General features: G+C 32.8%; 1 protein-coding gene across 9 annotated transcripts in view; it reads left to right on the top strand.

The window, feature by feature from the left end:
- LOC143234604 (serine/threonine-protein kinase tousled-like 1) overlaps positions 1-26,861 on the top strand; it is a 67,120-nt gene extending 40,259 nt beyond the window's left edge. For all 9 annotated transcript variants that reach the window (XM_076472066.1, XM_076472074.1, XM_076472073.1 and 6 more), the window contains 17 exons: positions 657-861; positions 2,267-2,336; positions 4,071-4,129; positions 6,209-6,274; positions 9,294-9,488; positions 10,163-10,273; positions 11,101-11,237; positions 11,601-11,762; positions 13,959-14,123; positions 14,901-14,982; positions 18,229-18,320; positions 20,551-20,640; positions 22,052-22,221; positions 23,262-23,400; positions 23,860-23,971; positions 24,116-24,223; positions 25,032-26,861. In XM_076472066.1, coding sequence (XP_076328181.1) covers positions 769-861; positions 2,267-2,336; positions 4,071-4,129; positions 6,209-6,274; positions 9,294-9,488; positions 10,163-10,273; positions 11,101-11,237; positions 11,601-11,762; positions 13,959-14,123; positions 14,901-14,982; positions 18,229-18,320; positions 20,551-20,640; positions 22,052-22,221; positions 23,262-23,400; positions 23,860-23,971; positions 24,116-24,223; positions 25,032-25,163 — 1,983 coding nt within the window. In that variant the 5' untranslated portion in view covers positions 657-768 and the 3' untranslated portion in view covers positions 25,164-26,861. The remainder of the gene's footprint in view (positions 1-656; positions 862-2,266; positions 2,337-4,070; positions 4,130-6,208; positions 6,275-9,293; positions 9,489-10,162; positions 10,274-11,100; positions 11,238-11,600; positions 11,763-13,958; positions 14,124-14,900; positions 14,983-18,228; positions 18,321-20,550; positions 20,641-22,051; positions 22,222-23,261; positions 23,401-23,859; positions 23,972-24,115; positions 24,224-25,031) is intronic.
- Positions 26,862-27,486: the final 625 nt, after the last annotated feature.

The following is a 27,486-nucleotide window of genomic DNA, read 5'->3' as shown; positions in this document are numbered from 1 at the left end:
TGTTACTTCCTTCTACTAATCAAACATTTTGTCATCATGCTTGTGAAGGTTGAAGTGTGTTACTTCCTTGTACTAATCAAACAGTTTGTCATCATGCTTGTGAAGGTTGAAGTGTGTTACTTCCTTGTACTAATCAAACATTTTGTCATCATGCTTGTGAAGGTTGAAGTGTCTTACTTCCTTGTACTAATCAAACAGTTTGTCATCATGCTTGTGAGGGTTGAAGTGTCTTACTTCCTTGTACTAATCAAACAGTTTGTCATCATGCTTGTGAAGGTTGAAGTGTGTTACTTCCTTGTACTAATCAAACATTTTGTCATCATGTTTGTGAAGGTTGAAGTGTCTTACTTCCTTGTACTAATCAAACAGTTTGTCATCATGTTTGTGAAGGTTGAAGTGTCTTACTTCCTTGTACTAATCAAACAGTTTGTCATCATGCTTGTGAAGGTTGAAGTGTGTTACTTCCTTGTACTAATCAAACATTTTGTCATCATGTTTGTGAAGGTTGAAGTGTCTTACTTCCTTGTACTAATCAAACAGTTTGTCATCATGCTTGTGAAGGTTGAAGTGTGTTACATCCTTGTACTAATCAAACATTTTTAAAACTGTGGACTTGTTGGAAAGAAAGGTTTGTAATCTGTTATTTGCACTTTTAGGGATTCAACCTACCTCAGGGTCAAATTGATCAACAGCAGCGGTTGTCTCAGGCGTGGAGCGTCTGCTCTTCAAAGTTCCATTAGTAATGTCAGTCAATCTCAACAGAGTCAAATGGTACAGAACAACTGTTTTCAAAATCATAATGAAGGATCCAACCTCAGTACAACATCTCTTGGTTCCACTCCTAGTGACAAAGAACCAGAGGTAATTAGTGTGGTCTTTCTGAATTTGTTCTCTTAGAAACTAATTCAATAATAATACTTTTGTTTATAGTGAATAGCTCAGAAACTTTCATATAATCTGCAATCTTTTTAAATAGTTTTTTTCTCCATTAAAATCAAAAGGTTCAAGTTGACCTTTTTTATTTAGTGTAGAGAGAAACAAGTTTATAATAAACTGTTTAAACAAATGTGTAAAATTAATCAAGGTAATGAAATATTGTTAATTTTCATAAACATTTTCACATGAGGAACAAATCAAACTGGTCATGCTCAGCTCTTTGTGGTGGTCAACTAATATGATTAATGATTTAAAATCTGGTTTGGTCATGGTGAAGAAAAGAAAGCGAATGGTCTATGTTAAAGAAAAATGTGAAACTTAAAGAGTGTTGGTTACACTGACTCTTTTTATGCTTGATACAAACAGTTGTATATAAGAGTTAAAAACAGAATGTGTGAAGAAATAATTATTTTATATTATTAGATTTTAATGTTTTAAAGGAAAGGTTTTCTGGGTCTGAAGTTTCCCAGTTGGATTTGGTCATTGAAAAAGAAATTAACGTAAAACATTTCTTAGAATCATAACTCGTTTAGTATTAATCTGTATTAGTTGCATAGGATGGTGTGGCTTCATTACAGTGTGGTAGACAAAATGAAGCCAGATAGGAAGTAAGATGGTGAAAGTTATAATCGTTTTCTTCAAACTTGTCTGAAATAAACGTTTTCTAAACAAACTTAAAATGAGTTTCAACCAGGGGGCTAAAGTTCTCCTGAATTTCCCACTGGCCTTTGATACCTCCTGATAAATTTTCAGAGAATTCAACTTCTGATAATCATGTGTTTGATTATTAAGTGCTTTATTATATCAGTAACATGAGAAAGATAAATTACTTTCACCTGGCTTGATTTCAACTAAAATAGTTGTCTAAATAAAAATAATTACTTCGTGTTGAAGCTTTGTTTAAAATATTTATTGTTCCACTTATCACTGGTATCGTGTACGGTATTGAGTTGTTTTCGTGACATAAAAGGACTTTTTTCCAAAGTTATAAGTTTCTTCCAATCAGTTACTGTAAGCTAATCAAATCTATTTTTAGGTACAGCTGATGTGTCATAATAAAACAGTCTTGATACAGGTACTTTATACATGTGGGAAGATAAAACAATTTATACAACAAAATATAATCACAACATAAGAGTTATTAGAGGTTAATTATGTTAAAAATGGAATATTTGTGTTGTTGTATAAAGATAATCTATTATCTCACAATGGAGAACTGATGGAAGCTGTCTATTCTAAAAGATGTGCTCGACAAAACCATTAAAAGTTGCATTGGATCACCTGATAACAATAATATCAGTTTAAATGTTTCAACACGTATATTATTTAGACCCCAGAGAAACAGTTGTCTCGAACTCCCACTGAGAGGAAAAGAAAAAGAAAGGAGGAACAATTATCAGGTAAATAAATACCAGCCATCGGTATACTATATAAAGTTTATTACTAGTTTTCTGTTATTATCTTATGGTAATTGTACGTAATAAATAAATACCAGCCATCGGTATACTATATAAAGTTTATTACTAGTTTTCTGTTATTATCTTATGGTAATTGCACTTAATAAATAAATACCAGCCATCGGTATACTATATAAAGTTTATTACTAGTTTTCTGTTATTATCGTACGGTAATTGTACTTAATAAATAAATACCAGCCATCGGTATACTATATAAAGTTTATTACTAGTTTTCTGTTATTATCGTACGGTAATTGTACTTAATAAATAAATACCAGCCATCGGTATACTATATAAAGTTTATTACTAGTTTTCTGTTATTATCTTATGGTAATTGTACCTAATAAATAAATACCAGTCATCGGTATACTATATAAAGTTTATTACTAGTTTTCTGTTATTATCTTATGGTAATTGTACTTAATAAATAAATACCAGTCATCGGTATACCATATAAAGTTTATTACTAGTTTTCTGTTATTATCTTATGGTAATTGTACTTAATAAATAAATACCAGCCATCGGTATACTATATAAAGTTTATTGTTAAATTATATATTGTTTGTAAAATCTGTGTATTTGTATTAGTTTCAACTTAAGGTGATCACTAGGTGAAATGTTAAATTATATATTGTTTGTAAAATCTGTGTATTTGTATTAGTTTCAACTTAAGGTGATCACTAGGTGAAATGTTAAATTATATATTGTTTGTAAAATCTGTGTATTTGTATTAGTTTCAACTTGAGGTGATCACTAGGTGAAATGTTAAATTATATATTGTTTGTAAAATCTGTGTATTTGTGTTAGTTTCAACTCCAGGTGATCACTAGGTGAAATGTTAAATTATATATTGTTTGTAAAATCTGTGTATTTGTGTTAGTTTCAACTCCAGGTGATCACTAGGTGAAATGTTAAATTATATATTGTTTGTAAAATCTGTGTATTTGTATTAGTTTCAACTTAAGGTGATCACTAGGTGAAATGTTAAATTATATATTGTTTGTAAAATCTGTGTATTTGTATTAGTTTCAACTTGAGGTGATCACTAGGTGAAATGTGAAATTATATATTGTTTGTAAAATCTGTGTATTTGTATTAGTTTCAACTTGAGGTGATCACTAGGTGAAATGTTAAATTATATATTGTTTGTAAAATCTGTGTATTTGTATTAGTTTCAACTTGAGGTGATCACTAGGTGAAATGTGAAATTATATATTGTTTGTAAAATCTGTGTATTTATATTAGTTTCAACTAATTTTGAGAAAACTGTGTCTGAAAATGTAATGGTAAATGGAAGTGTTTCATTATGTTCTAGATAGTTTATAATGATCTTCGTGTTAAAAGACTCTAGAAACACTTTTCCTTATAGAAGGTATTGGCAAAAAGGTATTTGTGACAACTTACAAGATTAAAGAGTCCATCTTTTTGTTTATCATAATTTTATATATGTATTTTTGATTTTAATGTAATTTATTTATTAGATGTCTTCCTTAAATATATCGGTAAACTATAGTTTACCAGTGTTTGCTGTTAGGTGTTCTGAATGTTCATAATCAACAAATATTACTATTTGTTACCACCATCAGTACCTGTAACTTGAAAGTACTGAAAACTCTGTGTAGCGTATTACTTTTCTATCTCTTAAGTGAAACATACAGTTTCTTGTTCTTACTACAGCAGGAGGAAAAGGTGCTGTGAGGAATGAGTCAGGGAAGAAGATAAATGAATATTTCAAGGTATCACATTTTATTTTACAGTTTATCATTTATCAAGGTATCGGATCTCATTTTACAGTTTATCATTTATCAAGGTGTCACGTCTAATCTTACAGTTTGTCATTTATCAAGGTATCACATCTCATCTTACAGTTTGTCATTTATCAAGGTATCACATCTCATCTTACAGTTTGTCATTTATCAAGGTATCACATCTCATCTTACAGTTTGTCATTTATCAAGGTATCACATCTCATCTTACAGTTTGTCATTTATCAAGGTATCACATCTCATCTTACAGTTTGTCATTTATCAAGGTATCACATCTCATCTTACAGTTTGTCATTTATCAAGGTATCACATCTCATCTTACAGTTTGTCATTTATCAAGGTGTCACATATCATCTTACAGTTTGTCATTTATCAAGGTGTCACATCTCATCTTACAGTTTGTCATTTATCAAGGTGTCACATATCATCTTACAGTTTGTCATTTATCAAGGTGTCACATATCATCTTACAGTTTGTCATTTATCAAGGTGTCACATCTCATCTTACAGTTTGTCATTTATCAAGGTATCACATCTCATCTTACAGTTTGTCATTTATCAAGGTGTCACATATCATCTTACAGTTTGTCATTTATCAAGGTGTCACATATCATCTTACAGTTTGTCATTTATCAAGGTGTCACATATCATCTTACAGTTTGTCATTTATCAAGGTGTCACATATCATCTTACAGTTTGTCATTTATCAAGGTGTCACATTTTATTTTACAGTTTGTCATTTATCAAGGTATCACATTTTATTTTACAGTTTATCATTTATCAAGGTATCACATCTCATCTTACAGTTTATCATTTATCAAGGTATCACATTTTGTTTTACAGTTTATCATTTATCAAGGTATCACATTTTATTTTACAGTTTATCATTTATCAAGGTATCACATTTTATTTTACAGTTTATCATTTATCAAGGTATCACATCTCATCTTACAGTTTGTCATTTATCAAGGTATCACATCTCATCTTACAGTTTGTCATTTATCAAGGTATCACATCTCATCTTACAGTTTGTCATTTATCAAGGTGTCACATATCATCTTACAGTTTATCATTTATCAAGGTGTCACATATCATCTTACAGTTTGTCATTTATCAAGGTGTCACATCTCATCTTACAGTTTGTCATTTATCAAGGTGTCACATCTCATCTTACAGTTTGTCATTTATCAAGGTATCGCATCTTACCTACAGTTTGTCATTTATCAAGGTATCGCATCTTACCTACAGTTTATCATTTATCAAGGTATCACATCTCATCTTACAGTTTATCATTTATCAAGGTGTCACATCTCATCTTACAGTTTGTCATTTATCAAGGTGTCACATCTCATCTTACAGTTTATTATATATCAACTTCTAATCAATTAGAAACAGCAGGTTTCTACTCTGATCTGTTGTTAAAAAATGATTTTATAAATAATTTTTTTTTAAGTTCTCTATTTTTTGTATTTTGGATCACATATAGTTCAAATATTTTGATATTATTGGCCAAGTGAAATGTAAACAATACTACTAGATTCAGAGTGACTTATGCATGATTTTGTAATGAAGTATTTAATTATTATTAACCATAACATTACAACTACTGACACGTGTGATACAACAGTATATTAATTTGTTTAATGCTAGTTACAGATCTAAAAATGTCTCAAGTTATTTTTTAGGAAAAGCTGTAATTTATTTTCTCTTTTTTTGTATTTTTTACTAAACAGTAAAACATTTTAATATGTACAAATTTCTCTGATCCAGCATAGCCAGGTGGTTAGGGCACTTGACTCGTAATCCGAGGATCACGGGTTTGAATTCCCATTACACCAAACGTGCTTGCTCTTTCAGCTGTGGGGGTGTTATAATGTGACAGTCAATCCCACTATTCATTGGTAAAAGAATAGCCCAAGAGGTGACAGAGGGTGGTGATGACTAGCAATCTTCCATCTAGTCTTTTACTGATAAATTAGGGATGACTAGTGCAGATATCCCTCGTGTAGCTTTGCTCAAAATATAAAACCAAACCATGTTTCTCTTACAGCATCAAGGCCTCAGTCCTAGTCGGTATGGTGGCTCTAAGTCTCCAACCTCTCAAGGTATTTTTATGGTATGTAGGTTAAAATCCAGTTTTTCCCATTCTTTGGGTCTAAAGATTGAATACTCTTAGGACAGTCAATATTTGATTTAAAAATTTTTTTTAATCATAAGAAAATAATTCGTTACTTATAGAATTCTGAGAAGATTTTTCATTTTAAAACATGAATTTCACACACATCCATATAATTTTATAGATAAATAAATGTACATGTTAATGAGAATAGTTATCAGTTTGAGCATATAAAAGTTTATAATGCAGTCAATTTCAAGAAATTTTGAACTTGTAGAAGCTTGTTATAGTTATTTTTAATTCCAGTTTATTAATATTAAATACCAAGATCCTCTGGTTAATTACACAGTTATTTTACCTGGTGCTTGGTATTTTTTAATTTGTAATAAAACTTCATTGTAGAATCAGAAAACAAAATTCTCTGAGTGAATTAATATAAATTTCACAGGATTCTTAGTGTGTTTAGGGTCAGTTTTATTATTCTTAACATTTTACTTTCAGAACTTGAGAAACAGTTTAACAGGTGAGAGCTTTTATTGGTAGTAAATAGTAGATGAAACTCACGTTACTACAATTAGATACTTGTGGTGTATTTTCTTTTAATGTTTATATATATATATATATATTTTTTTTTTTTACACACAAGGTGGTTTAAATTAATCTTTTCATAACAGCCGTTAATAAAAAAAACAAAGCCATTATACAAAATTAGTTATTACTAAACTCTAAGTTGGTTTTTTGTAAGTGAAGAAATTACTGGTATAATTAAGTTACTTTTTGTGTAGATAGGATACAATATCTAAACCATTGTTACTTTGTTAAATATTGTATTCTGCCATCAGTTTTTATATCCTTTCTACATAGTAAAGAAAACCGATTTTAATTAATTAATGACATAGACTTTACATTTAATTAACTCCGATGTTCATTCTGTTAGAATTACTAAGATATATTATCTGTGGTTTACTGTAAAATACCTTTAGTTGTTTAATTAAATATTTTTGCAGTGTTGTCTTTCAGCAGCGCCTGTTGAACTGTGCAATACCTTAGAACTCATCTGCCTGATTAGTTTAAAGGCTATTAAACAAGTGGATTTATAACGCACTCTTTCAGGGTTAGATCCTAAAACAAACAAGGGAGAAATTTCAATTGTTTTCACCTCAAAGTTTGATGTGTAACATCTTTCCAAATATTTTACTTAAAATAAATAAACCTGATTTCGTTACTGAGAAAGATGTAGAATAGTTTAACTCATTTTTTCTAATGATTAACTATACAGTTATTGGTAGGAGGTTTGTATGAACCCTTCACTGTACGGCTCTTGGTAGGAGGTTTGTGTGAACCCTTGACTGTACGGCTCTTGGTAGGAGGTTTGTGTGAACCCTTTACTGTACGGCTCTTGGTAGGAGGTTTGTGTGAACCCTTTACTGTACGGCTCTTGGTAGGAGGTTTGTGTGAACCCTTGACTGTGCGGCTCTTGGTAGGAGGTTTGTGTGAACCCTTGACTGTGCGGCTCTTGGTAGGAGGTTTGTGTGAAATCTTGACTGTGCGGCTCTTGGTAGGAGGTTTGTGTGAACCCTTTACTGTGCGGCTCTTGGTAGGAGGTTTGTGTGAACCCTTTACTGTACGACTCATGGGAGGAGGTTTGTGTGAACCCTTGACTGTGCGGCTCTTGGTAGGAGGTTTGTGTGAACCCTTGACTGTACGACTCATGGGAGGAGGTTTGTGTGAACCCTTGACTGTGCGGCTCATGGTAGGAGGTTTGTGTGAACCCTTGACTGTGCGGCTCTTGGTAGGAGGTTTGTGTGAACCCTTGACTGTGCGGCTCTTGGTAGGAGGTTTGTGTGAACCCTTGACTGTGCGGCTCTTGGTAGGAGGTTTGTGTGAACCCTTGACTGTGCGGCTCTTGGTAGGAAGTTTGTGTGAACCCTTTACTGTACGGCTCATGGGAGGAGGTTTGTGTGAACCCTTTACTGTGCGGCTCATGAGAGGAGGTTTGTGTGAACCCTTTACTGTGCGGCTCTTGGGAGAAGGTTTGTGTGAACCCTTTACTGTGCGGCTCTTGGTAGGTGGTTTGTGTGAACCCTTTACCATTTTAATGACATTTTTCACTTTAATACGTTAGGTTGCTAATATGTCCCTGACTGTTCGTGGGTCTCTGATAATTAAATCTAAACAAAAGTAACGTCAATATTTCAATTCCACTCATTTCTGCTTGAGTTTCCTATATGGTCAACATTTAAATTAAAATTGTGCACTTCTTTACACGGACAACGTAACTATGTTGAATATTTGGCACAGATTTACAAAACATGCAGTCTAATTAGCATCCTTATTGTAATAGCACTTCTATAAATATAAGATTTCTAATAAAATACAAAAGAAATCCAACTGCAAACATCAAAATCTACAAGACCACTAAACTTAGGCCTAACATTACATAAGACTTTATTAAGTACAACTTGTATTTGATAGAGAGATAAAATGATAACTTGTGTGCATTTTTCGCATGTGTTTAATTGGAAGCAAAGTTTTATAGTACTTAATACAATCAATATTTAATCCTGTAATAATATTGTATGACCTGCCATTGGACCTTTTTAAATCCACTGATAGATTTTAATATTTTATTGTACAAAATGTCTACCAAAGTATATTTACATCTGCCCTCCATTTCTCTTCATTGAAATAAAGTACCACATATGTCCATTTAAATAGTAAGGTGTATTTATTTGCAGGGAAGACAACAGCTGAACATTATTATAATAGATAATGTGGAACTCTCTGGTAATAAATAGCATAAGTAGGGTTAACAGTTACTTTAATATCTATGAAAATCCTGCTCAACTCCAAACGTTTGTACTGTCAAGGATTATAATTTTGATTTGTGGGTATTTGTATGACAAGAGAAATGTTATTTGTTGACTATAATGAGAAGTGATGTTATAACTCTTTGTATAAATTGTACAACAAAAGACGTGAGATCTTATACCAATTATTTTTGACTGTCTACATCTAGGGTAACCAGTTGAGTTCACCCTCTGTAAATACCAGTTTAGATTTTTCAAATATGGTTGTTCCAGTACAAAGAGCAGGTCAGGTCTGCCACAGGTCTATTCAGACGGATCTCACTATAAATAAGATAACAGAATTAGAAAGCAAGTCAGCAATGGATTTAGAAATGAAGGATAAGAAAATAGACGAATTAAAAAGGGTAAGATGTCAGTTGGTATCTTTCTGTTACATTAACGTAAATAGTTTGTTGAATAATAAACTTAGCTTCAAGTTGTCAGTTGGTATCTTTGTTACATTAACGTAAATAGTTTGTTGAATAATAAACTTAGCTTCAAGTTGTCAGTTGGTATCTTTCTGTTACATTAACGTAAATAGTTTGTTGAATAATAAACTTAGCTTCAAGTTGTCGGTTGGTATCTTTGTTACATTAACGTAAATAGTTTGTTGACTAACAAACTTAGCTTCAAGTTGTCAGTTGGTATCTTTCTGTTACATTAACGTAAATAGTTTGTTGAATAACAAACTTAGCTTCATAATGAAAATCAACTCACTGATAGGTTTAGCTAATTAAGTATTACTGTTCTTACAAATATAAAATTAGGTGCATTGTTTTGTCTGTTAGCAATACTTGCAGTCATAACATTGACCGACTCTTTTGCCACTATGGTTCGGTTTTTGTGCTCTAAGAAAGTTTTTTATTCAAGAATTTTGATTTACCACTAATAATGGGAATTATTTTAGTTGTTATTTGTAACAGTTGTCATCTTTCTCTGTTATTTGTGTTTTTATCTTATTTTGGAAATTTAGGATTATTATTATAAATCCTTCCTTCTTTTGATAACTTTTAAAGTTACTTAACAATGATTGTTACAGGCTAGTGAAGAACTGAAAAGACAAGTACAAGCTCAACAAAAACTTATAGAAAAACATAAAGAACAAATCAAAAAGAGTACAGAAGTAACTAAACAACTACTTATAGAAAAGGTAAGTGTATTCCAACATCAAACATTTTGTGTTAGATAAACACCATAATGAGCAATGGTACTACTATACTTCGATGGTTGTATATTAATTCTGTTGAACTTGTGACTCTGTATACTGCGTGGGGTGTTCATGTTGCTCATAAATATCACTCATTTGAACAGCGAAATTCTATTGTTTTCTTTATGAAACTGAATGTTAGGTTTTATATTAAAATGTTTGTATTTTTTAATCTATTTCTTTTCTGGTCTGTGGAGTTACAGATGGTTTAAAGTCAACATTTCTATGCTATGTTTTACCATTTTATAAAGATTCTTAATTTAAATTGTAAATGTTAGGTCTAAATGAAGTTAGATTTTCAGGAGACAAGGTAAACATCTATTAATTTTGTAGTTTCCATCTTTAACTATACTGTTTCATGTCTTCAAAATTCAATGATTGGAAACTTCATTTTATGTCCTCACTTGGCAACTTAAGAGTTAAAACAGTTTATTAAGTTTAGAACTACAAGTTATGCTTTTAATCAGTAACATACAATTTCAAATTGAAATAGTTATTATATTACAAAATAAACGTTTTAAATTACTAAATTAATTTGACTGCTCCCTGTTTTGAAGAAAAAAAAACAAATTCCAAAAATGACCATCCACTTTTTCATATTTTGTTTGTTCAAGAATGTTTGTGTTATGATAATAACTTCCTTTGATTGTATATTTAATATAGAAAACAAGGAATGTCCAGCTTCATGATGTAATTTCTTTTTCCCTGTTAATTTTAAATTTGTTTATGTCAACCTAAATTTATAATGATTTTGGTTTCTAACTCCATAGTCCATGATTGAGAAGAAACAAGCCAGACAAAGATGTATGGAGAATAGGCTAAGACTAGGTCAGTTTGTACCCCAGAGGCAAGGAGCATCTTTTGTAGAGAACTGGGTAGATGGTCATGCCTTCACTGAGTTGATAAAGTAAGAGCTAGGATGTGTATTACTTGCTTGTATTCTAAATGTATGTTAGTTTGGTAAGGATGATTTCCTGGTACCTATTTTTATCATTATATTGAGTTTTGGTAATAAATTAGCAGTGAATTGTGTTGTTTTCTTTACTGTTTTAAGTAACTATGAGGTGACAGTCCCAGAGGTTGCACCACTAACATGGCACTTAAAAGTTTAAAATTTAAAATTGCTCATTAATTGTGTAGATATAAATAAAATTGAACCTTGTTTTAGTGGAAATTATTCACAATGTATCCAGTGAAACTAATAGCCATGTAGCTTCAGGTAGTTTTTAACTGTTCTGACCACTGGTTACTACACTGCCAACCTCTTTAGGAAACAGGAGCACATTACAACGGAAAGAGAAGAAATGGAACGTCAACGTAAGTTGCTATGTAAGAAGAAACCGAGTACAGCTCAACAGAAAGGAAAGGGTACTAATGGGAGTTCCACTAGTCTGACCAATGGGGATTTCTTGAAACCAGAGCCACCAAAGGAGTGAGATAAACTCATTTATTTTTTAAACAGTAATAACATGTTTCAAGGTTTAAAACTATGTTATAAGGAATGACTGTATAAATGTAAGTTCATGGTACACACATGAAAAAAATTGTAGAAATGTGACACTTGAGGTAACTTTCAAAACTATCTGATAATTCTACAGGTATTTGTAACACTCTGATTATTTACTCTGCTGTCTAGAAAACCAATGTTGAATAACACATCAATACCATAATTAAAATTTTCATGTGGATGAATAAATGAAAGTGGTTTTAGATTTAGAATTATACAATCTCTTAGAGTGTATGTTGTATCTTAGGAAGCATAGATACTTAACTTGTTTATTTCTCATTGTAATATATTTAAAACTTTTGACCGACATGTTGTTGAACAATCAATATTTTGTCAAAAATTTTAAGTTCACTGATGCTTTTGCCTTATTTATTTTCTTCAACTACACCAAAACACACAAACCTCTAGGTTAAATTCGAGGCTCAGTTTTTAGTGTGATAGGTCTGGTAGAGTTTCTTTATTTTGACACAATTTGAAAATTTTTTCAACCAAAGTGACACATTGTTTTATTCTGTAATGACACAGTTCTAAATGACACATTGTTTTATTCTGTAATGACACAGTTCTAAATGACACATTGTTTTATTCTGTAATGACACAGTTCTAAATGACACATTGTTTTATTCTGTAATGACACAGTTCTAAATGACACATTGTTTTATTCTGTAATGACACAGTTCTAAATGACACATTGTTTTATTCTGTAATGACACAGTTCTAAATGACACATTGTTTTATTCTGTAATGACACAGTTCTAAATGACACATTGTTTTATTCTGTAATGACACAGTTCTAAATGACACATTGTTTTATTCTGTAATGACACAGTTCTAAATGACACATTGTTTTATTCTGTAATGACACAGTTCTAAATGACACATTGTTTTATTCTGTAATGACACAGTTCTAAATGACACATTGTTTTATTCTGTAATGACACGGTTCTAAGTGACACATTGTTTTATTCTGTAATGACACGGTTCTAAATATTTATAAGATTGTATTTGTAATATAAGAACTGGTATCTCTTCAATGGCCCTCACCCCCTCTGGGTTTCAGTACCCATGGTGGGCACATCATAGATAGCCTATTGTGTAGCTTTGCTCTTAACAACAAACAATCCTTGTTTTCTTTCAGTTTATTGGACAATATATATGAAATATTTACAATGGTTATTCATCTTTTTGTGGACCACCTGCGATACCTCAGTGGATCACAATAGAACCTATATACTGTGCTTTCTTTTTATAATTATGCAGCCTTCCCAGGGACCACAACCTGGGACCTGTTGTTTTAATATTATTTCTAATCTTCTAATTAAACAATAAAATAGAACAATATAAATCCACTGTACTTATAAAAACTGTTTCACAAAATCTCCAGATGATAACCACTTAATAGACAACAGAAATAGCAAGCTTGATAAATTGAAACCCAAATATTTTAGGCTTGAAGCTGTGATTTTTCTTTCTGTAAAGTATGCTGTGGAATAATAGTTGAATTTATAAAAACAGTTTGATAATAGCTATTATAGCAGCATAACAGTTGACTGGTCAACACAACATTTCTGCAATGATTATTGACTTTGTACATTGACTTGAAAGTTAAAAGTGTCTGGTACAGTCTCTTGACTTGTGATAATTGTATTAGCTGGAGTTACAACAGGTGTACAATGTCCTCCTTTCTTGTTTACTAGTTTGTAACAAGAGTTTAACATATTCTTGGTAGGAAGGAATTTTCTCTCTCGTAAGACATTGTTGCTTGCTTAAGTATTTTCCATACAATCCTATGGAACAATTATTATTATTTTGGGTATATTATTATAAGTGTTAGAATAAGGTATGTAGGATTTGAATATGATATTGTATATTGTGTAAGTAAATAAAGTTGTTCAAAGACAGGTTAGTTCAACATGAATTATTTCACTGGTATAGAATTAGATATAATGAAGAACATTTGCATATTGAATACTTACAAATCATTGTTCAGACCTCTCCTATTCACCATTTGATTATTGTGTTTCTTACATAAACTGCCACAGAAATAATTTGAAGCTGTCCTGTCTTTATAATAACTTTGTGTGATATTAATGAACCAGGAGACATTTCTGTACATTTCAGACTGAGTTGGTACAATTACTACGAACAAGAGGAGATATTAAAATTACGACAGGCAGCACTGAAGAAGGAGGATACAGATCTCCAGATGGAGCTGGAGAAACTGGAACGGGAACGGAACCTCCACATCCGGGAACTGAAAAGGATACACAATGAGGACCAGTCGAGGTAGGAGTTAAGACTTGTGTAGTGTACTAAAGACATTAAACTATTTTGGTAACAGTTACTTACATACATATATGGTACTGTAGATTGTCAAATGTATGTGTGTGTGTTTGGTTTCATTTGTATGCATATGTTGTATGACAAAACTTGGACAGAACATTTGAATCTGATCAGTATATCTTAGTGAAAACCACTGTTGTTTCATGTTATGATGCATGTGTTAACCCACTGATTTCATTGTTTTTGTAATAATAATACTTTTTACCAGCTTGGCATTGTTTTCTTATCTTATAAGTCAGCAATTCAGACTAGGACAGTAGTTTTTATATATAAGTTATTAAATCTGTTATTTTTCTCACCTGGTCTGTTCTAGGCTCATGTTCTGTCTTGATCATATGACTACTAACTAGGTTTATTCTCTCATGTTTGGAGATTGCTGATAAAAACACCACTGGATTTATTCAGTTATGTGCAGAAATTTTCTTGACCTGTTTTGTGAAGCAAACTGTTGGCATCATGGCTGGTTGTCACGTGCTTAAGATTCTGTTTTTACTTACATTAAAAACTGAAATTTAAACTGTTCCAAAAAAAAAAAAGATTTATAAAACACAAGTGTAAAATAACTTAACGATTATAATCTTTTAATCTGTGGAATATTAAGGTACATTTTCTAAAGAAATGTGTTTGATTTGAAATGAGTGTGTGATCTTTATTTACAGTGTGAGGTGATGACTAAACTTTCATGTGTTAGTAAAACAGTTACTTGTGTTTGTTTTTCAGGTTTAGTAACCACACTGTTCTGATAGATAAATATTTACTGCTGATCTTGCTGGGAAAAGGAGGCTTCAGTGAAGTACACAAAGTAAGAATAGAAACCTGGTGTCGTTAAGTTTAACCAGTTTGTTAATACTAGAAACCTGGTGTTGTTAAGGGTTAACCAGTTTGTTAATACTAGAAACCTGGTGTCGTTAAGGGTTAACCAGTTTGTTAATACTAGAAACCTGGTGTCGTTAAGGGTCAATCCAGTTGGTTCATGCTAGGAACCGGGTGTCGTTAAGGGTCAATCCAGTTGGTTCATGCTAGGAACCGGGTGTCGTTAAGGGTCAATCCAGTTGGTTCATGCTAGGAACCGGGTGTCGTTAAGGGTCAATCCAGTTTGTTCATGCTAGGAACCGGGTGTCGTTAAGGGTCAATCCAGTTTGTGGATGTTAATACTGAGGGTAATCTTATAGATCTAGTTCATTGATATATTTTAGATTTAAAAACAAGAATGAACAGAGTGGCTTTCAAAATGTCATGACTACCAAATAAAACTTCACTAGAATTGTCATGAGAGCACAAGGTAATAGTGTTCAGATAATGTAGTACTGTAACAGAAGGTTTTTTGTTTACACTTTGAATTTTATAATTATCTTTTGTTTTTAAATCCCTTTGAAAAAACAGTCTTCATAGAGAACCAATCAGAAAATACTTAATTTAGTGAGCTTTCAGTGGTTCTCTCTCTGTTCTTACTTAATTATCCAGTTTTTTTAAAAAACTAACAAAAAAGCATAATTATTTGTTTTATTTCTAAATGTGTTGAGATTTTGAAGCAGGTGGGAGATAACTTTTTGTTGTAACTTTCAGGCTTGACCCATAAATATTTCAGAAAATCTGTACTCAACTAACAAGTTGTAATCAGAAAACCTGTACTCAACTAACAAGTTGTAAGGAAACATCTGGAACTAATTTATGATTTTTGGTGTTAGTTTCTTAAATTTTCTACAAAGTAACTGGGTGTTAAAAAACTGGGTAGGACAAATGAAAATTCAAGTAAATTTTATTACAGAAAACTAGATCCAGACAATCTAAATAGTGAATATTATGGGTTAGTTTCACTTGAACAAACAAAGAATTCTTAGACCAGGAATAATAAAAATCGTAATTGCAAACAGCACCACAGAACGCCAGAATTCTTTTCCACATGTTTGTGTGTGAAGAAAGAAAACATTACATTATTAAACTCTTCAGTTGAAAATTGTTAGGAGGTAGACCTTTCTTCTGTGAAATGGACCTTAACTTAAAGATAAACCAGTTGAGAATTGTTAGGAGGTAGACCTTTCTTCTGTGAAATGGACCTTAACTTAAACCAGTTGAGAATTGTTAGGAGGTAGACCTTTCTTCTGTGAAATGGACCTTAACTTAAAGATAAACCATTTGAGAATTGTTAGGAGGTAGACCTTTCTTCTGTGCAATGGACCTTAACTTAAAGATAAACCATTGAAGAATTGATAGGAGGTAGATCTTTCTTCTGTGAAATGGACCTTAACTTAAAGATAAACCATTGAAGAATTGTTAGGAGGTAGACCTTTCTTCTGTGAAATGGACCTTAACTTAAAGATAAACCAGTTGAAAATTGTTAGGAGGTAGACCTTTCTTCTGTGAAATGGACCTTAACTTAAAGATAAACCAGTTGAGAATTGTTAGGAGGTAGACCTTCTTCTGTGAAATGGACCTTAACTTAAAGATAAACCATTGAAGAATTGATAGGAGGTAGATCTTTCTTCTGTGAAATGGACCTTAACTTAAAGATAAACCATTGAAGAATTGTTAGGAGGTAGACCTTTCTTCTGTGAAATGGACCTTAACTTAAAGATAAACCAGTTGAAAATTGTTAGGAGGTAGACCTTTCTTCTGTGAAATGGACCTTAACTTAAAGATAAACCAGTTGAGAATTGTTAGGAGGTAGATCTTTCTTCTGTGAAATGGACCTTGACTTAAAGATAAACCATTTGAGAATTGTTAGGAGGTAGAACTTTCTTCTGTGAAATGGACCTTAACTTAAAGATAAACCAGTTGAAAATTGTTAGGAGGTAGATCTTTCTTCTGTGAAATGGACCTTAACTTAAAGATAAACCATTTGAGAATTGTTAGGAGGTAGAACTTTCTTCTGTGAAATGGACCTTAACTTAAAGATAAACCAGTTGAAAATTGTTAGGAGGTAGATCTTTCTTCTGTGAAATGGACCTTAACTTAAAGATAAACCATTGAAGAATTGTTAGGAGGTAGACCTTTCTTCTGTGAAATGGACCTTAACTTAAAGATAAACCAGTTGAAAATTGTTAGGAGGTAGACCTTTCTTCTGTGAAATGGACCTTAACTTAAAGATAAACCAGTTGAGAATTGTTAGGAGGTAGACCTTTCTTCTGTGCAATGGACCTTAACTTAAAGATAAACCATTGAAGAATTGATAGGAGGTAGATCTTTCTTCTGTGAAATGGACCTTAACTTAAAGATAAACCATTGAAGAATTGTTAGGAGGTAGACCTTTCTTCTGTGAAATGGACCTTAACTTAAAGATAAACCAGTTGAAAATTGTTAGGAGGTAGACCTTTCTTCTGTGAAATGGACCTTAACTTAAAGATAAACCAGTTGAGAATTGTTAGGAGGTAGACCTTCTTCTGTGAAATGGACCTTAACTTAAAGATAAACCATTGAAGAATTGATAGGAGGTAGATCTTTCTTCTGTGAAATGGACCTTAACTTAAAGATAAACCATTTCAGAATTGTTAGGAGGTAGAACTTTCTTCTGTGAAATGGACCTTAACTTAAAGATAAACCAGTTGAAAATTGTTAGGAGGTAGATCTTTCTTCTGTGAAATGGACCTTAACTTAAAGATAAACCATTGAAGAATTGTTAGGAGGTAGACCTTTCTTCTGTGAAATGGACCTTAACTTAAAGATAAACCATTGAAGAATTGTTAGGAGGTAGACCTTTCTTCTGTGAAATGGACCTTAACTTAAAGATAAACCATTGAAGAATTGTTCTGATTTGAATATGTTTTTATAGTTATATTTTATAATATGCATGTTGTGTTTCGTACGTTATTAAGGTTTTGCTGATTTAAAAAAAGGAAATATATGTTTTGATATCAGTTTTCACTGTGACAAGACTTGTTTTATATATCAGTTTTCATTGTGACAAGACTTGTTTTACATTTGGATTTGTATAAAATACCATATTACATTTTTTGTGGGGTTCTTATGTACTGTATACATAGTTACAAGTTTTGTAAGTGGCCTCATTTAATTGGTTGTTAAACAATCACCCTTGTTTTTTTTCTATCAGGCTTTTGATTTGAAAGAGCAGCGATACGTAGCTTGTAAAATACATCAACTCAATAAAGACTGGAAAGATGATAAGAAAGCCAACTACATAAAGTGAGTTTATACTGACAATGTTAATGTGAAATGCATCGAGTCAGTAAAGACTGGAAAGACAGCCAACTACGTAAAGTGACTGTATACAGAAAATGTTAATGTGAAATGCATTGAGTCAGTAAAGACTGGAAAGACAGCCAACTACGTAAAGTGACTGTACACTGACAATGTTAATGTGAAATACATCAAGTCAGTAAAGACTGGAAAGACAGCCAACTACGTAAAGTGACTGTACACTGACAATGTTAATGTGAAATGCATTGAGTCAGTAAAGACTGGAAAGACAGCCAACTACGTAAAGTGACTGTACACTGACAATGTTAATGTGAAATGCATCGAGTCAGTAAAGACTGGAAAGACAGCCAACTACGTAAAGTGACTGTACACTGACAATGTTAATGTGAAATGCATCGAGTCAGTAAAGACTGGAAAGACAGCCAACTACATAAAGTGAGTTTATACTGACAATGTTAATGTGAAATGCATCGACTCAATAAAGACTGGAAAGACAGCCAACTACGTAAAGTGACTGTACACTGACAATGTTAATGTGAAATGCATCGAGTCAGTAAAGACTGGAAAGACAGCCAACTACGTAAAGTGACTGTACACTGACAATGTTAATGTGAAATGCATCGAGACAGTAAAGACTGGAAAGACAGCCAACTACGTAAAGTGACTGTACACTGACAATGTTAATGTGAAATGCATCGAGTCAGTAAAGACTGGAAAGACAGCCAACTACGTAAAGTGACTGTACACTGACAATGTTAATGTGAAATGCATCGAGTCAGTAAAGACTGGAAAGACAGCCAACTACATAAAGTGACTGTACACTGACAATGTTAATGTGAAATGCATCGAGTCAGTAAAGACTGGAAAGACAGCCAACTACGTAAAGTGACTGTACACTGACAATGTTAATGTGAAATGCATCGAGTCAGTAAAGACTGGAAAGACAGCCAACTACGTAAAGTGACTGTACACTGACAATGTTAATGTGAAATGCATCGAGTCAGTAAAGACTGGAAAGACAGCCAACTACGTAAAGTGACTGTACACTGACAATGTTAATGTGAAATGCATCGAGTCAGTAAAGACTGGAAAGACAGCCAACTACGTAAAGTGACTGTACACTGACAATGTTAATGTGAAATGCATCGAGTCAGTAAAGACTGGAAAGACAGCCAACTACGTAAAGTGACTGTACACTGACAATGCTAATGTGAAATGCATCGAGTCAGTAAAGACTGGAAAGACAGCCAACTACGTAAAGTGACTGTACACTGACAATGCTAATGTGAAATGCATCGAGTCAGTAAAGACTGGAAAGACAGCCAACTACGTAAAGTGACTGTACACTGACAATGCTAATGTGAAATGCATCGAGTCAGTAAAGACTGGAAAGACAGCCAACTACGTAAAGTGACTGTACACTGACAATGCTAATGTGAAATGCATCGAGTCAGTAAAGACTGGAAAGACAGCCAACTACGTAAAGTGACTGTACACTGACAATGCTAATGTGAAATGCATCGAGTCAGTAAAGACTGGAAAGACAGCCAACTACGTAAAGTGACTGTATACTGACAATGCTAATGTGAAATGCATCGAGTCAGTAAAGACTGGAAAGACAGCCAACTACGTAAAGTGACTGTATACTGACAATGTTAATGTGAAATGCATCGAGTCAGAAAAGACTGGAAAGACAGCCAACTACGTAAAGTGACTGTATACTGACAATGTTAATGTGAAATGCATCGAGTCAGAAAAGACTGGAAAGACAGCCAACTGCGTAAAGTGACTGTATACTGACAATGTTAATGTGAAATGCATCGAGTGAGAAAAGACCTGGAAAGACAGCAAACTGTTTAAAATGCATGTTTTGAATTTTTAAAAATTTTAATGAAGATGAAAGAGATATGTGTATTACAGTAATGAATTTTGTTAAAAATTGTAAAGAGAAAATGTAAAACACCTAAATTAATTTAGTTTACTATAAGGTGCAGTAAAATAGACCCTTCAATATGGTAATGATATTTATTTGTACTGTTACATATCTTGTTGATTTGAGTAAATTACCTGTACCCAGCCCTTGACAAAACATTTAAAACAAACAAAAACTAAATGGCTATTCATTTTCAGCTATTATGATTTAACTGTAACATAGTATTCTAGGCAGTTCTTTGTAAACTTTTTGTGCTGTAGCTTTGTTTATGTGTGATCCTAGACACGCTCTGAGAGAGTACAACATTCACAAAGCCCTTGACCATCCTAGAGTTGTGAAGCTTTATGACGTGTTTGAAATAGATGCTAACTCGTAAGTAAAACACATAAGTATTTGTAAAAATGTCTGAAATGATGAAAGTGAGTTGTGTTGCATAACCTGAACCTTGTTTTGAAATTGTAGTCATAATATCTGTATGTTAGGCCTACACTTTCTCTAAGTAGGTAATGTTTCTACTGCTAGGTATCACTGTGAACATATGCATGTTTTTAAACCCATATAATTACTATAAAGTGGCTGACTGTTTGGAATAGATTTAACTTGGATGTAACTTGAATGTACATATCAGTTGTTTGTATCATTTGACTAGATTTAAAGATTTAGTTTTATTACCTCATTTTGGCTACAGTGTTTGATAATTATGTTTTTACTTTGTATTATATTTACTTTATATAATAAATTCAGGCCTTTCATGAGCTATTTTCCTGTTCATTCATTATAATCGTAAATAACACATTCTTCATACATTGTCTGTGGTAGTACCTTTAGATTCACACTTCTTAAAAGAGAAACTAACATTAAAAAGTAAAAGTGCCTTGCAATCAGTGGGTTAGTAGAAGGTTACACTGGGTCATCATCATGGGTCAGGAGTGGCCTAGTGGTAAGTATGCCCAGACTGTGAATCTGAGGATTTGTAAGTTGGAACCTGTTTTATAAACAACCGCCACAGTGTGTGAGACTTGTAAGAGTGACAGTAAACTATATCTGTTTGAATACAAATATGCAAGAGTAGGTATTGGATGCTGTTAACTAGCTATCAGCTCAATGTTACAGATAGCTTTATATAAAATGTTAAAACAAATCCTTATCAATAAATATTTCTATTGCCCCTGCTTTTGTAAATTTTATATAAATTATGTTGAGTTGACTGCAATAGTAAAGGTTGTTTCATGTGGGTAATTGAAGTGCCATCAATGTTGGTTCTTCATATTAAAACTTTTCACTTCAAGACTAGTTGCAAACACTATTGGTAAACTTCATCTTAGACAGACAAGTGAGGAGTATTTCCTCGAGAGTTCCATTAGCTTCGTAAGTAAGACTGAGTAAGGATGAAGACATTTATATTTCATTTGTACTTTCACTAGAATGTGTTTTACCACAGAGGAAAGCTCTGATTACATCTTCGTCTGTTAGATATATTAAATCATACTTCTTGTTCATGTGTTTTATTATTATTTTAAGATTTTGGTCAGTCCTGATGTGATTATGAGAACTTTGAGTATGTTACCAGATCATAATTGTTTTTACATAAAATATTCTTTTATGGTCTGAATTGGATATCTTCAAGCAAAACAAGTACGCTGTAATTATAAATAATTATCCAATAGTAATAATCACTATAATAACCATAATACGTGAATTGCAAGAGAAAATAAAAGTTTAGATGATAAGAAGTTGATGATATCTTAAGTTATAGATGGATTAACATTTTGATTTTTCATAGATTCTGCACAGTGTTGGAATACTGTGATGGTCACGACCTTGATTTCTATCTGAAACAGCACAAGAGCATGCCAGAGAAAGAGGCTCGTTGTATCATTATGCAGGTGGTGCATGCCCTCAGGTACTTGAATGAGATCAAACCACCAATTATTCACTACGATCTCAAACCTGGTGCGTGCTTTTCTTTGTCTAATTCTCAAATGTCTGGTAATTGTTTATTTCTGCATAGCATTCATCATTATAAATATGTTGATGTAAAAAATGTTAGTTAAAAACAATCTTTAAATGTCTGGAAGATGAGAGTTACAAAAAACAAACTTCCATAACCATGGTGATAGCTGATAGTCCTTGTGCCCTAGTCCCACAGGTAACGGTGGTGATAGCTGATAGTCCTTGTGCCCTAGTCCCACAGGTAACGGTGGTGATAGCTGATAGTCCTTGTGCCCTAGTCCCACAGGTAACGGTGGTGATAGCTGATAGTCCTTGTGACCTAGTCCCACAGGTAACCGTGGTGATAGCTGATAGTCCTTGTGACCTAGTCCCACAGGTAACCGTGGTGATAGCTGATAGTCCTTGTGCCCTAGTCCCACAGGTAACCGTGGTGATAGCTGATAGTCCTTGTGCCCTAGCCCCACAGGTAACCGTGGTGATAGCTGATAGTCCTTGTGCCCTAGCCCCACTGGTAACCGTGGTGATAGCTGATAGTCCTTGTGCCCCAGCCCCACAGGTAACCGTGGTGATAGCTAATTGTGAATAATAAGCAAAGCAATTTTTATAATTAATATTTTTGTTGCTTTTTTTATGTAAAACTTAAGTTAGGGATTAAGGAGGGCTGATGTTGAGAAGGAAACAAATTACTGTCAAATAAACTTGTAATCAGGTCTGTGTGATGAGTGCTTTTGGTACAAAATGTAAGAACTATGGCTTACTTAAACTGACTTAGTGTTTGTGATATTTTAGGTAGTACTTCCAAAACTTTACCTAATGTGTATTTATTATCTTAAGTTACTTTAAAGCATCAGACTAGCGACTGGAATAGAGTTAGCATTACTGATGATCCAGTAAATATGTACGACTTCCCGATTTCCTACTTTATTATCATTGGTAATAGGCTTACAGGATAAATCACTATAGACTGACTCTGGCAAAGATAAACATTCAGTTTATATGTAAGTGATGTGTTTATGATGTTTCTAATTTTGTATTCACAGGTAACATTCTCCTGGGAAGCAGAAGTGGAAGTAATGAAATAAAAATTACTGACTTTGGATTGAGCAAGATCATGGATGATGAAAACTATAGTCCTGAATATGGAATGGACTTGACATCTCAGGGAGCTGGAACTTACTGGTTAGTTCGTGCAGTTTTCACCCAGATAATTATCTTGTTTATGGTGATTCTTTTAACTTGAAGTGTAATTTACATGTTAAATTTTACTTTAACTGGTAAGACCTGTTTTACAAACAGGGCTGATGTCTTAACTGAGACATTTTGTATAATTTATGTATTTCAACCAACTACTTTATTAAAAATAACAATAGAATAATCAAAAGCTTTATCTTCCTAAAAACCATTTTAATTTTCCAAAGAGTTTCTTGTAAAAAACCTGTTTATTAGATACTTGTCTTTCTGCTGCTATGGGCAATAACCACTGTTCCATACTTCCAGTTTTGTTCCATTTCATATGTATATTGCTCATATAATAGAAGTGTTACATCGAATTACTTGCAAATAACAGTAAAACTTGTTACTTGTAGTTTTAGCTGAGACTTGCCAACTTTTAAAACTGTTTACTGTTTTGTGTTGTAGGTACTTGCCTCCAGAATGTTTTGTAGTTGGAAAGAATCCACCTAAAATCTCCTCAAAAGTTGATGTATGGAGTGTAGGAGTGATCTTCTACCAATGTCTTTATGGGAGAAAAGTAAGAATCACTTTCAGTTGGGTGTTTGGGAAGGCAAATGCTTCAGTTAATCTTAATTTCTCCAAATAATTTGTTTGTTTGTTTGTTTTTTCATAGAGAACTGACTTGTGTATCTCAAAGTTTTTGTTTTGTTTTTCCTGTTAGCCATTTGGTCATAACCAGTCTCAGGCTACTATCTTAGAGGAAAGCACTATTCTTAAAGCCACAGAAGTGGACTTTCCAGCTAAGCCTGCTGTCAGTAATGAGGCTAAAGTAAGTTGTTATTTGTGTGTGTGTGTAAAAAAGTTAGAGAAATTGGACTAATCTAAATAACATTTGATTGAATATTATTATTAACTGTGTTATCTATCACCTTCATTTATATTGAGCTGTTAAGTGCCATAATAAAGCATTGACAATTTCAGCATCTTGTTGTACCAGTTGAGTGATCTCAGTTTTACCTTCTTATGGTAAGACTTGTACCTGACTACTTTGACCAATACAGCCATTACCTGATACACCTAAATTAAATGGTCAAAGATGTATTCAGTACAGATTTTAGTAAGTATTGTAAGATTATAACATTGTACAAGACCGGCTTATTCATTGTAAGATGTAACCATTGTCAAAATCTAACATTTTCAACGTGAACATGACTGTCTTAACCATCATTAGAATCAAACATTTTCAACCTGAACATAACCAATTTAACCATCATTAGAACCTAACATTGTGAACCTGAACATAACTGACTTAACCATTCATAGATCATTATGTGGCAGGCTTTTACTTAAATAACTTGCTATATTGGGTATTCTCTGTAACAATCCCAGTTTTAAATAGAAAACATGAAGTGATGTTCAGATTTTTGAAACTCAAGAAAAGAAAAAGTAGATAGAACTTTTATAAATATCTATTTTTGTTACTGACAATATTAAAAACCAAAACTGGAATACGTTCTATGGAACATTACTGTTTTTATACTCAAGGTTAAATTTATCGTAATGGTACCTGTAAAAATTCTTCTTTTACAGAATTTATCTCCATGTAAATAATAGTAATTGATTTTTACCTTTTACAGAACTTTATACGTCGCTGCCTGCAGTACCACAAAGAAGATAGAATAGATGTGTTCTCATTATCCCAGAATGATTATTTGAAACCTAATTATGGAAAACACAGTCGGCAGTCTAGTTCAACAGAAAAATCGTAGCACTTATAAACTGTATATGGAAAAGAATTAGTCTCGTGTTTCCTTGGTGGTCAGATGGGGTCCTTATAGCCCTAAGAGTGATACGAAATGCAAGTTGAAGCTTCAACGCCTGTATTTGTTTAGTTTTTTTCCTTTTTTTTGACCTCTGAAGGCTTAACCTCTGTAAAAAAAAAAACACCGATACTGAAGAGAAACAACAGTGTGTAGGATTTATTATAATTGTACAAGTACCTTTGTCATGTGCTTCGTTACAGTTTTTTAGTGAACGTTGCAAAGAGAATGGCTTTTTTTTTTTATATACAATGTTGGATCAGAAATACTGTACAAAGAAGGGAAGACACTAAACTGTTAATTACAGGTTTTCACAGAAGTAGAGCAAATGTATATTCCTCAATGAAAGCTCTACACAAGTTGTGACAGTATCCATAGTTAACTATAAACCAGTAATTTTGAAGTGTTTTGTTTATTTTAGGTATAATTCAGTTACTTGAATTGAAAGTCATTGTGATACCAAGGCAGCAATGCCCGATGCAGTATTTTGTTTATCAACCAAACGCTTTTAAATCGAGACTCGTTTTAAATGTTCCCCAATGTCCTCCATGAAGTCACTATAACAAAGATGATTTATTGTTGTTTCTTATTGTTTATTCATTCCACGGAGGTGTAGTTTTAATAACTTCTTATTATCTTAGTTCCCTATACAGGCAGACAAATAATTAACCCTCCGTGATTGTACCGAGTGCTTCATCAGCTGTGGCACCGAACAGATTTGATAAACTCTTCTTACAGAAAGATGTATTTGCCTTGCAAATCTTTTAACCTGGTCCTTTGTACAGAAGTGTAAAATTTTGTATGTTGCTGACTTGTTTTTTCAGCCAGCTAAGGGAAACATTCCTTAAATGGAACGTGACTTTTGTTTATGAAACATACTCGGAAACACTTTGTATTGAGAACAAATTACTGTAACTTGTGATAACGTTAGTATCTGTAGTATTGACTGAGATCAGAAATGTACAGATTTTCTTTGATAGAAGAAACAAAGTCTGTGGGAAGAATTATCTGTGAAGTTTCAGTTCAGTACCTTGGTTTTCTTTTGGTGGTTATGTTAAAGTAGAGGTGGTCGTAATGCAAAACATGAACATAAAATACAATTAGATTAATAAAACTGCAGCTGTAGTTACAGAAGGTTTGTAACAAGGTAACTAGCCACTAATGTTTGTGTAGACTTCCCCCAAATGTATGCCAAATGAAAATTTTAGTGTGTCAATGTGTGGCAAAATCAAAATGAACTGAAGTGAGAGGAGAGAGAAAAATAGTGTTGTTAGGCCTGCATTAACATAAAAGAGGTGAGGTCCTGTAGTGGACTATGGTCAGTTTAGAGGTGCTTTAGTGGAAGAGGTAGGAGTCTCTGGTTTATTGTGAAGTTAATAATAATAAAAGTTGTTCCTTCCCTAGTACAAACTCATTTTGTATAAATAAGAGAAACCCTGAGGCCAGCACACAGCCCTTTTTAAGTGTTTTCTTCTCTTAAGAAACATAATTTGAAGCTCATATAACAAAAAAATCATTGGATAAGTTTGTGCAATATATTTATGGCTTATCACAGTTTTATGAACTATGATTTATTAACACAGATGAAAATATTCTCATACTAATCTTGTTAAAAAATTTTAAATAAATAAAGCTATGCCACTTAAATTTTTTTTATACTGTAATTGTTTTTAAAACATTACACTGTTACATGTTTATTATCCCAGAAAACTTGTCGTATCTCAAGTATATCAGGTTTCAGTACATGGTTTTCACGTCGAGTTCAAGCAAACTTGACGTCTAACTTAAATTAATTGAGATAGAATAAAGCTCAGAAATAACCTTGCACTATCTTATCAATAACATTTGTAAAACAGACCGACTCCTTGTGGACTGTGTTTTCTTAAATTGGAATATGCAAGTTTTCTTATGGGAAATGTGTGGCTTAAAACCTTCTATTGAAACGTTAGACATGGTATGATTTTTCTTTTCTGTACAGAACTAAGCTGAAACCCACCTCTAATGAACACAAACTTGATGAATATTTGCAATATCATAATATTTATACAGATCTGGGAACCTCTTGGCTGAGTCGAGCCATAACCTGAACAAGATTTGGATTGTTTTATGTATATCTGGATTTATTTAGTACCATCACCAAACAATATACATGCACGAACGGCTGTACATATATTTTCTAGCCTAATCATGTAATTATATGTTTATATTGCATTCTTAAATTAAATTATTTTATGTCGCTGGTAGGACAGCAGTAACTTTGTAGACTACAACT

Source organism: Tachypleus tridentatus, chromosome 12 (genome assembly GCF_004210375.1).
Source record: "Tachypleus tridentatus isolate NWPU-2018 chromosome 12, ASM421037v1, whole genome shotgun sequence".
NCBI lineage: Eukaryota > Metazoa > Arthropoda > Merostomata > Xiphosura > Limulidae > Tachypleus > Tachypleus tridentatus.
The sequence above is the reverse complement of the archived record's forward strand: the minus strand, read 5'-3'. Positions and strand labels throughout refer to the sequence as shown.